Here is a 14,202-nt window from a genome sequence, read left to right as displayed (position 1 = left end):
ACAAGTTGATGCTTCTTTCTCTTTCTCTCTCTCTCTCTCTCTCCCTCCCCTCTTCTCTCTTTTTCCCCCTCCCCTCTTCTTGCTAAAAAAAAAATAATTCAATCAATGAATGCATAAATAAGTAGAACAAATCAACGTTTCCCTCTGTCCTCCTTCCTCTCTCTCTTTAAAATCAATAAATAAAATTTTAAAAACATCACTTTTTTATTTTCTTTAATTTTGTGACAGAGAGAGAGACAGACAGAGAGAGGTCAGATAGGGATGGACAGACAGACAGACAGGAAGGGAGAGAGATGAGAAGCATCAAGTCTTTGTTGAAGCTCCTGTAAAAAGTCTAACACTATCCTGAAATCACCACGCTCTGGGAAGCTCAGGCCATATGGAGATGACATAAGAAATGAGACACTATGTAGTAAAAAAGAGGGGCACAGAAGCACCCTGGCACCAGACAGGTGAATGAAGTAGCCATCTTGGAAGTGGGTCCTCCAGCTCAGCCCCCCCAGCTGACACATGTAGATCAAACATTCAGCAAAGCCCTTCCAAACCATCCTGACCTACAAAATCACAAGCAAAATAAAATGACTGTTTTAAGCCCCTAAATTTTAGGGTACTTTGTTCTGCAGCAGTAGAATGGGGAACAGCCTCTTTTTTATCCTGATAAACCCTGAGTTTAGCAGAATGCTTTGTCTACAGCAGATTGGCTTAAAGTAGTAGGTATAAAGTGAATCTCTTTCTTCTCTTGTAGATGCTAATTCACATCTTTATCATTTCCCTACCCTCACCATTACTTTAGGAAGTCCCGAGTCACAGAGTCCATCGTTGTTAGTACCTTTGGGATGTCCTCTTAATTACCATGTGGTAGTAACAGCCACCCCAAATCCACCCCATGCTTGAAAGAAAGGTATGCCTATGCTGCCAAAGTTTACCGAAGGCAGGCACCAGACGATTTCACATCTGCCTCAAGGTAAATAAGGCCAAGAGAAGAGTCTGCACTTGGCACTAGGCCACACAAAAACAAGAAAAGAAGCAGGCACAAGTAATGGCAATATCATAGCACACCAAGAAACTGGAATCGGGGTCTGGCTGCTCAATTTTATAAATAATGCATGAGGTTGGTCACTGAACCCACAGAGTTTCCTTTCATTGTAAGTTCTCTGATTATATAAGGCTTCTTATGGGTCTGAAAAAAACAACTGAGAAACAACACTATCAACTCACATATGGAATTTCCAAAGTAACTATTCTTTAATAAAGAAAAGAGGTATATAATGGGGTTAGAAATGGTTAGTAAGAAGAAGATGAGGGCTATGTGAATAAAAATTCTCTTCAGTTGCCTTGCAGGGTCGATTCATTCCCTCACGAGCTAAAAGCATTTCTTTCCATACCAAGTATCTTTGCCAGACTGAGAAGACATTGCTGTAAAGAGGCTACGTCACTTCGATAGGCCAAGTAATTGCTGTGCTTATACTTGGGAGGTTCTCAGTGCCACAGTGGAAAAACACAATACTTTCTCCATTGCAAAAAAGGCAAGAGAGACCCCCCAAAATCCTAACTGCCAAGCAATTCTTTTGTTGACTCCTTTGACCAGAGAGTATTATTACTTGAGACCCCTACCCTACAACCTTACACCCTACTCATTCCCCAAATTCCCAGTCTTCTAAGCACTGAGAGGTTCTACACAATGAAGTTCCTCAGTTTAATTATGAAGATATTTTTCCCTCTGTACCTTTCTTAATAAGCTTAAAAAGAATAGCGTTATGCCCTGCAGAGGCTCAGTGAATAAAGCATCGACCTGGCACACTATATATAGGTCATGGGTTCAACCCCCATCCCCAGATCAGAGCACGTACAAGAAGCAATCAATGAGTGCAGAACTAAATGGAACAATTAAGTGAAACAATAAGTTGATGCTTCTCTCTCTCTCTCTCTCTTTCAAATCAGTGGGAAAAGAATTGTGTTATGAGATAACACATAATCTGTCCAGAAGTATCTCTCTCTTCCTTCTTTCTTTCACCCACACCCTCCATCTTATATATGGAAGAGAAAACATACAGCATGTAAGTTGGTAGCAGCTATTTTTTTATTATGAATGACAGTCAACCTTAGGATGAAGCTGACAATGTAAAGACAGAGCAAAGAAATAGAAAGAAGTGAGGTCTCTGGATAACATCTGTTTAGCTGCTGACTCAAACCAACTCTTAACCTAATAAACTGGAAATCAGGTATATGAGTCTTATTGTTTAAGGCCATTTAACTATTTTCTGTTACTTGCACCCAAACACATTCTAACATACCAAATAGCCAGCAAATAACCCAAAATATATATCAAGTTAGTCAGACTCAAATACACATACTACACATATAAGAACCTGTGCTTAGCACTGTGAGAAATACATAAATGAATTAAGGACAGCATTATAGCCTTTGAAGTCAGATGGACCTAGATCCAAATCCTACTTAGGGAAAGTCACCTAATTTCTCTAAGCCTTAGTTTTCTTGCCTATGAAATGGAGGAAATTGGACTACAGAATTGTGAGAATTATGCTAATATACAAAAGCACCAAGTATACCACTTAACTTATAATAGGTGTTTAATAACTGGTAGTTATGATTTTTGAAATGAGAGAAAGTCTTTAACCTCAAGTAGGGTAGAAAAGACAAATAATTATGATTTAAATATTGGCATATTTATAGGGTATAAACAAGTGTGACAATGGTTCCAATTCTTCCCCCCTTACTGAATCCATACCCTTTGACATGTAACTTCTCTCCCAGTGTAAACTCAAGCATATAACTTGCTTTATCCCATGGGATGCTAGCCAAGCAAATATGAACATAAGCAGAATAATGAAAAGCACCTGAGCAAATGGGCTGCATACTTTTGCTATTTTGGAATCATCTTTAAAAGTACAGGCCCAAATCAATGAACTAAAATACCGCAATTACAAGTTGATGCTTCTCATCTGTCTCCTTTCCCATCTTTCTCACTAAAAAAAAGAAAAATGAAAAAAAAAGTACATGCCCAGGCTAACCCACTGGCCCCAGAAGGAAAGATGAAAAACAGCTGGAGCAAAGCGCCCCAGTACAGCTCAGTCTACAACCCACTGACCCGCTGATGCATGAGTCAGACCAACTAACTGCCCAAGTGGGCCCAGCTCGGCTCTGCTGTATCCTGCACACTTATGAGAAATAAATGTTTATTGCTGTATGATTTTGAGTTTTGTGGTTGGATATTATATAGCTATAGCTAACTGATATATAGGATTATAAAACTGTCTTTAAAAACTGAAGATTTCTACTTCCTTTATATTTGTGAAAGACAAGTTCTTCTGATTCAAAGACATACTTAAGGAGCATTCCTATTCAAAAAAATATGAATTCTTAATTCAACTAATTAAACTTAAAAAAAAAGTTTCTGTCCTATCTTTTGTCAAACTGTGTTATCTTTAATAAATATTTGTTTGCTTAAAAACTCAGAAGTCTAGTCTGACTGTTAGTGGCACAGTGGATAGAACATCAACTTGGGATACTGAGGCCCCAGGTTTAAAACCCCAAGGTTACAGACTTCAGCGCAGGCTCATCCAGCTTGAGCGCAGACTTGTCAACTTGAGCGCAGATTCATCAACGTGATCCCAAGGTCACTGGCTTGAGACCAAAGGCCACAGGCTTGAAGCCCAAGGTCAGTGGTTTGAGCAAGGGGTCACTGACTCAGCTTGAGCCCCAGTCAAGGCACATATGAGAAGCAATCAATGAACAACTAAAGTGTCACAACTATAAGTTGATGCTTCTCATTTCTCTCCCTTCCTGTCTTTCTCTCTCTCTCTCTCTCTCAAAAAAAAACCCTCAAAAAAGAGGAAAAAACCTCAGGAGTCTATCCATACTACAGCTGTTTTAAAAAAAATACAACTATGGCGCAGTGGATAAAGCATCAACCTGGAAATGCTGAGGTCGCCGGTTCAAAACCCTGGGCTTGCCTGGTCAAGGCACATATGGGAGTTGATACTTCTAGCTCCCAACTCCTCCCTCCCTTCTCTCTTTCTGTCTCTCTCTCCTCTCTCTCTCCTAAGATGAATAAATAAAATAAAATTAAAAAAAATACAACTAAGTGTCTGATTGCCCAAGTTCAACTAACGTCTATAATTCCAAAGAAGACCGTGGAAATGATTCAAGCGCAGAAGAGTCCAGATTACTACTGGATGTGAGAAATATTCTTCCTAATAATGTCAATATTTTACAAACATTAACAAAATCTATGCTGTCTACTGTAATTATTGACAAACTGTTTAAGAGAAATAAGGAACAGTGCTCACATTACTGTAGAGAGCAGACATAGCACCAATCAATTATGATCCTTAGTGAAACCAACAACTGTGCTAACAAGTCAAAATTATAAGGCAATTAAGTGTAGTAGTTCCCAGAGATCTAAGACATTATGGTCTTTGTTGATCGCCTTCTGAAAATGCCCAAGATTATTTGGATATTTGGGCTTCGTGACCATCAGCCTATTAACATCATAATAAATAGTTCTAGACCCTGGCCGGTTGGCTCAGCAGTAGAACGTCGGCCTGGCGTGCGGAAGTCCCGGGTTCGATTCCCGGCCAGGGCACACAGGAGAGGCGCCCATTTGCTTCTCCACCCCTCCCCCTCTCCTTCCTCTCTGTCTCTCTCTTCCCTCCCACAGCCGAGGCTCCATTGGAGCAAAGATGGCCCGGGCGCTGGGGATGGCTCTGTGGCCTCTGCCTCAGGCACTAGAATGGCTCTGGACACAACAGAGTGACGCCCCAGAGGGGCAAAGCATCGCCCCTGGTTGGCATGCCGGGTGGATCCTGGTCGGGCACATGCGGGAGTCTGTCTGACTGCCTCCCCATTTCCAGCTTCGGAAAAATGAAAAATAAATAAATAAATAAATAAATAAATAGTTCTAATATCATAAGCTATGTCAATAACTCATTAATGACACTAGAAATATACCCTCTTTCACAAAACACCCACCATATGTTGCGTATGGCTATAAACAAGCTAAAAAGCAACAGAAAACACTTAAGTGCAACATGGCCAAGGAATGCTATATTAGCATTTCTGTCATTTCCATTTTACCCCACTTCTAAATTTGTGACATAATCATAAATATTAAAAGTATGTTCTTTGTCAGCAAAACCAATATACAAGCCCTTCCAATGAACTCACATTTCAGAGAACAGAGAGTATATCAAATAATTATACAATTATTAAGAGTTAAGAGTCCTGGCAGATAGAAGGCTTAAGAGAAGAGAGTTGTCTTTGAAGAATTTATAGACTCACTGCTGGGAAAAGAAATATACAGAAAATGTTTCTTTTTTTTATGTTTATTTTATTGACTTTAGAGAGTGGAAGGGAGAGAGCAGGAAAGAGATAGGAACATCTGTTCCTGCACATGTCCTGACCTGGACCAAACTGCTAATACCTGCGTTACAGAATGACACTCCAGCCAAGTGAGTCATCAAAGCAGGGTAGAAAATGTTTCTTGATCTGGGATGGTTACGGGTGTGTTCATTTATAAAAATTTAGTGAGATGTAAACTTTTGATGTGTGCTTTTTCTATTATGCTTTTCTTCAATAAAACATTTTTTAGCCCTGGCCAGCTGGCTCAGTGGTAGAGTGTCAGCCTGGCGTGTAGAAGTCCTGCATTCAATTCCCAGCCAGGGCACACAGGAGAAGAACCCATCTGCTTCTCCACTCTTCCCCCTCTCCTTCCTCTCTATCTCTCTCTTCCCTCCCACACCCAAGGCTCCACTGGAGCAAGGTTGGCCTAGGCACAGAGGATGGCTCCATGGCCTCTGCCTCAAGTGCTAGGATGGCTCCAGTTGCAGTGGAGCAACACCCCAATGGGCAAAGCATCATCCCCTGGTGGGCATGCCAGGTGGGTCACAGTTGGGCGCATGCAAGAGTCTGTCTCTCTGCTTCCTCACTTCTCACTTCAGAAAAATAAAAAATAAAATATAATTTTTTTAAAAAACCTTTAATGACACTACAACAGTATAGAAGTAAGTACCAAATCAAGGAGTTCAAGAGGTACTAGTTACTACTAATAATAAAAGCTATGGGCCCTGGCCGGTTGGCTCAGCGGTAGAGCATCGGCCTGGCATGCAGGGGACCCAGGTTCGATTCCCGGCCAGGGCACATAGGAGGAGCGCCATTTGCTTCTCCACCCCCTCCCCCTTCTTCCTCTCTGTCTCTCTCTTCCCCTCCCGCAGCCAAGGCTCCACTGGAGCAAGATGGCCCGGGCGCTGGGGATGGCTCCTTGGCCTCTGCCCCAGGCACTAGAGTGGCTCTGGTCGCGGCAGAGTGACGCCCCGGAGGGGCGGAGCATCGCCCCCTGGTGGGCAGAGCTTCGCCCCTGGTGGGCAGAGCATCGCCCCCTGGTGGGTGTGCCAGGTGGATCCCGGTCGGGCGCATGCGGGAGTCTGTCTGACTGTTTCTCCCCGTTTCCAGCTTTAGAAAAATAAAAAATAAATAAAAAATAAAATAAAAAAAAAGCTATGGCTCTGGCCAGTTGGCTCAGCAGTAGAGCGTTGGCCCAGCGTGTGGAAGTCCAGGATTCGATTCCCAGTCAGGGCACACAGGAGAAGCGCCCATCTGCTTCTCCACCCTTCTCCCTCTCCTTCCTCTCTCTCTCTTCCACTCCCGCAGCCAAGGCTCCATTGGAGCAAAGTTGCCCCGGGCACTGAGGATGGCTCCATGGCCACAACAGAGCGACGCCCCAGATGGGCACAGCATCGCCCCCTGGTGGGCATGCCGGGTGAATCCCAGTTGGGCACATGAGAGAGTCTGTCTGACTGCCTCCCAGCTTCTAACTTCCGAAAAATACAAAAAAAAAAAAAAAAAAAAGGCTATGGCCCTGGCTAGCTGGCTCAGTGGATAGAGCACTGGCCTGGTGTGCAGACGTCCTGGGTTCAATATCCAGTCAGGGCACACATGAGAAGCATCCATTTGTTTCTCTTCCCCTTCTCTCTCTCTTCAGCCAGTGGCTCGATTAGAGTTTACTTTGCTCCAATCAATTGGCCAATTTTGCTCCAATGGAGCCTTGGGTGCAGAAGGGGAAGAGAGATAGAGAGAAAGGAGAGGGGGAAGAGTGGAGAAGCAGATAGGCACTTCTCCTGTGTGCCCTGACCAGGAACTGAACCCAGGACTTCCACAGGCCAGGCTGATGCTCTACCACTGAGCCAGCTGGCCAGGGCTAAAAAATGTTTTATTGAAGAAAAGCATAATAGAACAAGCACACATGGCCTGACCTGTGGTGGCGCAGTGGATAAAGCGTCGACCTGGAAATGCTGAGGTCGCCGGTTCAAAACCCTGGGCTTGCCTGGTCAAGGCACATATGGGAGTTGATGCTTCCAGCTCCTCCCCCCTTCTCTCTCTCTGTCTCTCCCTCTCCTCTCTAAAAAAATGAATGAATAAATTAAAAAAAAAAAGAAAAAGCACACATTAAAAGTGTACATCTCACTAAATTTTTATATATGAACACACCTGTAACCAGCATCCCATATAAAGGTGCTTAGGATAGCTCAGTTGACTCAAGTATCAGCCCCAATCGGGAATTGCCAGGTAGATCGGTTCAGGTGCATGCGGGAGTCTGTCTGTCTGTCTCTCTCTCTCCTCCTCTCAGTTAAAAATAATAATAATGATGATTATAATGAAAGCTATAAGAGATAAAATGTATTTAGCACTCTGGCTGGGTAGCTCAGTTAGTCTTAATACGCCAACACTGTGGGTTCAATCTCCAGTCAGGGCACATATAAGAATCAACCAATGAATGCATAAGTGGAACAACAAATTGATGTTTCTCTCTCTCTCTCTCTCTCTCTCTCTCTCTCTCTCTCTCTTTCCCCACCCCTCTAAAATCAATTAGTAAATTAAAATTTTTTTTAAAGTATTTAGCAATTACTATCTATATGCCAAGCCCTGTGTTAAATAAGCATTTTACATTTGATCTTCACATTCCTGTGAGGTCATCATCATTTTAGCAGCAGAAGCATTTGCCACAGTTAATTATTCCCTTCTCCTTGAAACTACTCCTTCTTTACCATTCCAGGTTTTCTTCCTACTTCGCTGGCCACTCTTTATCTTTTTTTTTTTTTTTTTACAGAGACAGAGAGAGCAGAGAGAGGGACAGATAGGGACAGACAGACAGGAACGGAGAGAGATGAAAAGCATCAATCATTAGTTTTTTGTTGTGACACCTCAGTTGTTCATTGATTGCTTTCTCATATGTGCCTTAACTGTGGGGCTACAGCAGACTGAGCAACCCCTTGCTCGAGCCAGGGACCTTGAGTACAAGGTGGTGAGCTTTGCTCAAAGCATATGAGCCCACAGTCAAGCTGGCGACCTCGGGGTCTTGAACCTGGGTCCTCCGCATCCCAGTCGGACGCTCTGTCCACTGTGCCACTACCTGGTCAGGTGCTAGCCACTCTTTAATCTGCCCATCTCCCAGACTTCAAATTGAAATACTCTAGGGCTTAGCTACTGGTCCTCTTCTCTACCAAGACTCCCTGGGGCAGGTACTGTTATTATTATTTCCATTTTACATATGAAAACACTGAGGTAAAGAGATGTTGAAACCTAAACAATCAAGTCTTCAGAGCCCAAGCTCTTAACCACCTCACTATTCCACCTTTTTTGGCCTTCCTTATAAAAGGCAGCACATAGCTACACACAGTTCTGGTGCCCTCAGTAACGGAGAAGAGAGATAGAGAGAAGCACATGGGATCTTGCTTTATAAGATATAAAAGACTAATAGCAGGCATCAAGCTAGCAGGAAACCAATAGTCTTCCTAATTCTGTTAAACAATTTTCCTTCCTAAGTTTCTTCACTTTGTATATTGGTACTTTCTTCTCAAGAGGGAATGTGAAAACATTCTAGAACAGATTCTAAAATCTAGATGCTCATTAGAATAATCTGGGGAGCTTTTAAGAATACATATGGACCCTATGCAGATATACTAAACCTAAAAGACTCTAGCAATCTGTGTTTCTAAGAAGCACCAAGCAAATTCTTTTATTTTATTTTATTTTTTAGCAAGAAAGATGGAGGGGGGGGATGAGAAGCATCAACTGTAGTTCTGTTACTTTAGTTGTACATTGACTGCTTTTCATACATGCCTTGATCAGGGGGCTCAAACTGAGCCAGTGAACCCTTGTTCAAGCCAGCGACCCCTTGTTCAAGCCAGCAACGTTAGGCTTCAAGCCAGCAACCATGGGGTCATGGCTATGATCCTGCACTCAAGCTGGTGAGCCTGCGCTCAAGCTAGATGAGTCTGTGCTCAAGTTGGCAACCTTGGGGTTTCAAACTTGGGACCTCAGTGTCCCAAGTTGACATTCTATCTACTGTGCCACCACCAGTCAGGCCACCCAAACAAATTCTGAAGCTGATAATTCAGTACCTGAATTTGGGAAGCCTTTGTTCTAGAGAAGCTCTGCAATGACTATCACATATTTAGCTGCCTAGAAGAGATGAGAATGGAGATGTAAACTGATTTCAAGGAGTAATGAGACCAATCAGGAAACTAGGGCAGTGACAGTGGTATTCTATCTAGATCAGGACACCAAATGTTTCTGAGTAGTCTGGGAATTTGTTGCCATGATAGAGTCTGCAACAAGTGAAGCCATCCCTTAGCTTAGGAGCAAGAACCAAATTAACATTTGAGCACTCCTATTCTCAGAGTATTTACAAAGTATTATGAGGGAATCCAAGAGTATTAAGAGATATGGTCATTATTCTCAGGAAACAGAAGAAAGCATTGTTAACCCTGCCATTTTTGTATAAACATAATTGCATACACAATCACTATGGACCATAAATTGCTGAAACTAAGGCAAAGAAGTCAGTCACCTTTTACACATTTATTGAAGTCTTACCTCTGTAAGTGCATGCAATTGTCCTTGATGTACACATACACCCATGAACCTATAAAACAAAAGCTTTTTTTAAAAACAAATGAAAAGGACATAAACATAATTCCCATATAGAGAAACTACACAGTTTATTTACCTATGCATTTGAAACCATCTAATATCTGTGAAATCTCCTGGGCTCTTGTACAACCCTATAGACTCTCAAACTTTGATACCAGGCTGGTAAATTTCTAAATTTACATGAAACATCTAGTTGTGGCAAGACCTAGAGGTAAAAAAGCACTTAACCCCCACAGAGGTGGGGGTTAAGCCTTAAAAACAGGATTGTATAATGAAAAAAGCACCAAACTGGAAGTAAGAAAACCACACCTGAGGCTGGTTTCAGCTCTGCCACACTATCTGACTACATGCTCACCACCCTCACCACCCGTCCAAAAGAAGCCACTAACCCTAACTGTATTTGGGGCTCAGTTTCCTCAGCTTGAAAGTAAGCAGGTTGGGCTACCCAATCCGAAGGTCTGTTATATACAAACTAGGGAGAAATAGTGCATAGCCCACATTTACTAAATGACAAAGAACTAACTTCCTTAACATAAAAAACTGTTTCAAATATGTAATAAAAAAGAAGCCAGTAGTGCCTGACCAGGCAGTGGCGCAGTGGATAGAGTGTCAAACTGGGACGCAGAGGACCCAGGTTCAAAGCCCCAAGGTCACAGGCTTGAGCATAGGCTCATCTGACTTGAGCAAGTGCTCACCAGCTTGAGCATGGAGTCACTGTCTTGAGTGTGGGATCATAGACATGACCCCATGGTCACTGGCTTGAGCCCAAGGTCGCTGGCTTGAAGCTCAAGGTCACTCTCTCTGCTGTAGCCCCCAGGTCAAGGCACATATGAGAAAGCAATCAATGAACAACTAAGGAGACTAAGGAGCCACAACAAAAATTGATGCTTCTCATCTCTCTCCCTTCCTGCCTGTCTGTGTCCCTATCTGTCCCTCTCTCTGTCTCTGTCACCAAAAAAAAGAACTTAGTAGAAAAATAAGCAAATGATATGTACATAATTCACAGAAAAATAAGTATAAATGACTAATAAAAATATAAAAATGTGCTTGAATTCACTCATAAATAAATGCACATTAAAACAAGGACATACTGCTTTTTAAATCTATCAAATGAACAAAGATTAAGATTAATAATGAGCCTGACCTGTGGTGGCGCAGTGGATAAAGTGTCAACCTGGAATGCTGAGGTCACCTGTTTGAAACCCCTGGCTTGCCTGGTCAAGGCACATGTGGGAGTTGATGCTTCCTGCTTCTTCCCCATTCTTTCTCTCTCTCTCTCTCTCTCTCTCTCCCCCTCCCCTCTCTAAAATGAATTTTTAAAAAAAGATTAATAATGCCACCTGACCCATGGTGGCACAGTGGATAGAACATTCACCTGGGACACTGAGGTCCCGGCTGTGAAACCCCAAGGTTACTGGCTTGAGCATGGGCTTGTCTAGCTAAAGTGCAGGATCACTGACATGATCCCACGGTTGTTGGCCTGAGCAAGGGCTCACTGACTTGGGCTGGAGTCCACAGGCACATATGAGAAAAAAATTAATGAACAACTAAAGTGTTGCAACTACAAGATGATACTTTTCATCTCTCTCCCTCTCTCTCTCTCACACACACACACAAAAAAAAGTTTCATAATGCCCTGAAGGTGAGAAAACATAAAACAGGAAACGTTTAGTCCTTGACACAATCTTTTTTTTTTTTTTTTTTAGTGAGAGAAGGGGAGGCAGAGAGACAGACTCACACATGTGCCCTGAATAGGATCCACCCAGCAAGCCCACTAGGGGATGATGCTCTGACCATCTGGGGTCATTCTCCTTTGCAACCAGAGCCATTTTTTTAGTGCCTGAGGCAAAAACCATGAAGCCATTCTCAGCACCCAAGGCCAACTCACTCAAGCCAATCGAGCCATGGCTACAGGAGGGAGAGTCGGAGAGGGAAGGAGAGAGAGAGAGAGAAAGAAGAAGAAAGAGGAGGGGTGGAGAAGCAGATGGTTATTTCTCCCATGTGCCCTGACCGGGAATCAAACCAGGGACATCCAGATGCTGAGCTGATGCTCTACCACTGAGCCAACTGACCAGGGCCAACACAACCTTTTAAAATGATAATTCATCATATTTAGCAAAAATTTTCATTGCTCCAAAATTTCCATTTCCAGGAATTTATCTTACAAATATACTCAAACTGGGTGAGTAAAAGGACATCTACTTCACCAGGATATATGAATTAAAGACCTACCAATAAAAAACTTGTTAAGTATTTGTGATATATTTCTAGACTAGAAAACTATACAGCCATTAAAAAGAATGAAGGAGATCTTTATGCATTGATAAGGGAAGGTACCCAAAATATACTGTAAAATGAAAATATCTCAAGTTACAAATCCCAGTGCGTAAAAAAAAGTTTGTATATTAATCAAAAATGTCTAAAAACATTAATAAGTGGTATTGCGGGGGTAAAAAGTGACTTTATTTTTAAGTGCACACACATATTATAGTTGAAGAATTTTTCAACAGGTTATATTTATATATAAAATTTTTGATAAAAACCATAAATAGCCTGACCAGGCAGTAGCGCAGTGGATAGAGCGTCAGACAGGGATGCAGAGGACTCAGGTTTGAGACCCCGAGGTCGCCAGCTTGAGCAGGCTCATCTGGTTTGAGCAAAAGCTCACCAGCTTGGACCCAAGGTCGCTGGCTTGAGCAAGGGGTTACTCGGTCTGCTGACGGCCCACTGTTAAGGCACATATGAGAAAGCAATCAATGAACAACTAAGGTGTTGCAACGCACAACGAAAAACTAATGATTGATGCTTCTCATCTCTCCGTTCCTGTCTGTCTGTCCGTCCCTGTCTATCCTTCCCTCTGACTCTCTCTCTGTCTCTGTAAAGAAAAAAAAACAAAGAAAAAAAAACCATAAATAGATTATTATGACTGACAATCATAAAGTGGGAAAAAACAAATGTCATAAAGCCTGTGACAATCAGAATTTGGGTTGCCAAGAAGGAAGTCTCACTGATAATACCTATAAGCCTCAAGTAACTTCTAGTTTAGAAAAGTAAAGAAAAGGCCCTGGCCAAGCAGTGGCGCAGTGGATAGAGTGTCGGACTGGGATGTGGAGGACCCAGGTTTAAAACCCTGAGGTCACCAGCTTGAGTGCAGGCTCATCTGCTTTGAGCAAGACTCACCAGCTTGAGCCTAAGCTCGCTGGCTTGAGCAAGGGGTTACTCAGTCTGCTGTAGCCCACAGGTCAAGGCACATATGAGAAAGCAATCAATGAACAATTAAGGTGCCGCAATGAAGAATTGATGCTTCTCATCTCTCTCCCGTCCTGTCTGTCTATCTCTATCTGTCCTTCTCTCTGTCTCTGTAACAAAAACAAAAGAAAGGAAGGAAGGGAAGGCAGAGAGAGAGACTCACACATGTGGGAGGGGAGGGGAGGGGAGGGGAGGGGAGGGGAGGGGAGGGGAGGGGAGGGGAGGGGAGGGGAGGGGAGGGGAGGGGAGGGGAGGGGAGGGGAGGGGAGGGGAGGGGAGGGGAAAAAAGGAAGAGACTGACTGCAAATAAGAATGTTGGCACAGCACGGGCTGTGCTGGAAAGGACCATAACATTCCATGAAGCCAAAATTCAGGACATGTTCTTTCCTGTGATCACAGCACCTAACAAAGCCTAGCAAATAGTATGCACATTCAGTAAACAATTATTGAGTGAAAAGGAACTGAAGGAGAGAGAATGCCTGGTCATCTGTAAGAGCGGAGTTTTAAAGACATGCTGCTTCAACCAAAATTACTAATGTGAAAATTTCAGAGTTTCTCAAACAGGCAGTTTCTGAACTACTGGTTTTTTCTAAGTGCATCCAGAGACTTGGTGGGAACCTGAGAAAGGAAGACCCTGGGGAAAGATCTAGACAGTACTGAAAATAGGTTGCAGGTTCCAATGACTAGTTGAAACTTACCTCTGACTTGGGAAGAAATGATAAGAGTGGTTAAAGGGGCTCTGAAATTAGAGAGTGTGGGTTCAAACCTCACCTCCACCCTTTACTTAGCAAGCATTAGTTTCCCTCTCTGTAAAATAGGATAATATCCCACATCACTCCTTTGTAACTTTCCTTACTGAGGAAAATTCAGAGTTTTCTTTATCTCTAAATTTCTAGTACCTAGTATAGCATCTGGCACACAATAAGCAAGCTCTCAGTTATGATTTGTTGAATGGCATGAATAATTTTTACAACCTGAAAACTTAAGTTCAAGCTCCTCCCT

At 42.7% G+C, this 14,202-nt stretch overlaps 1 protein-coding gene across 1 annotated transcript in view; it reads right to left on the bottom strand.

The window, feature by feature from the left end:
- TESK2 (testis associated actin remodelling kinase 2) overlaps positions 1 to 14,202 on the bottom strand; it is a 169,497-nt gene that overhangs the window by 43,966 nt on the left and 111,329 nt on the right. The window contains exon 4 of the mRNA XM_066269345.1: positions 9,895 to 9,943. Coding sequence (XP_066125442.1) covers positions 9,895 to 9,943 — 49 coding nt within the window. The remainder of the gene's footprint in view (positions 1 to 9,894; positions 9,944 to 14,202) is intronic.

This window comes from Saccopteryx bilineata, chromosome 3 (assembly GCF_036850765.1).
Source record: "Saccopteryx bilineata isolate mSacBil1 chromosome 3, mSacBil1_pri_phased_curated, whole genome shotgun sequence".
NCBI lineage: Eukaryota > Metazoa > Chordata > Mammalia > Chiroptera > Emballonuridae > Saccopteryx > Saccopteryx bilineata.
Note: the sequence above shows the minus strand (reverse complement) of the source record. Positions and strands in the feature narration are given on the sequence as shown.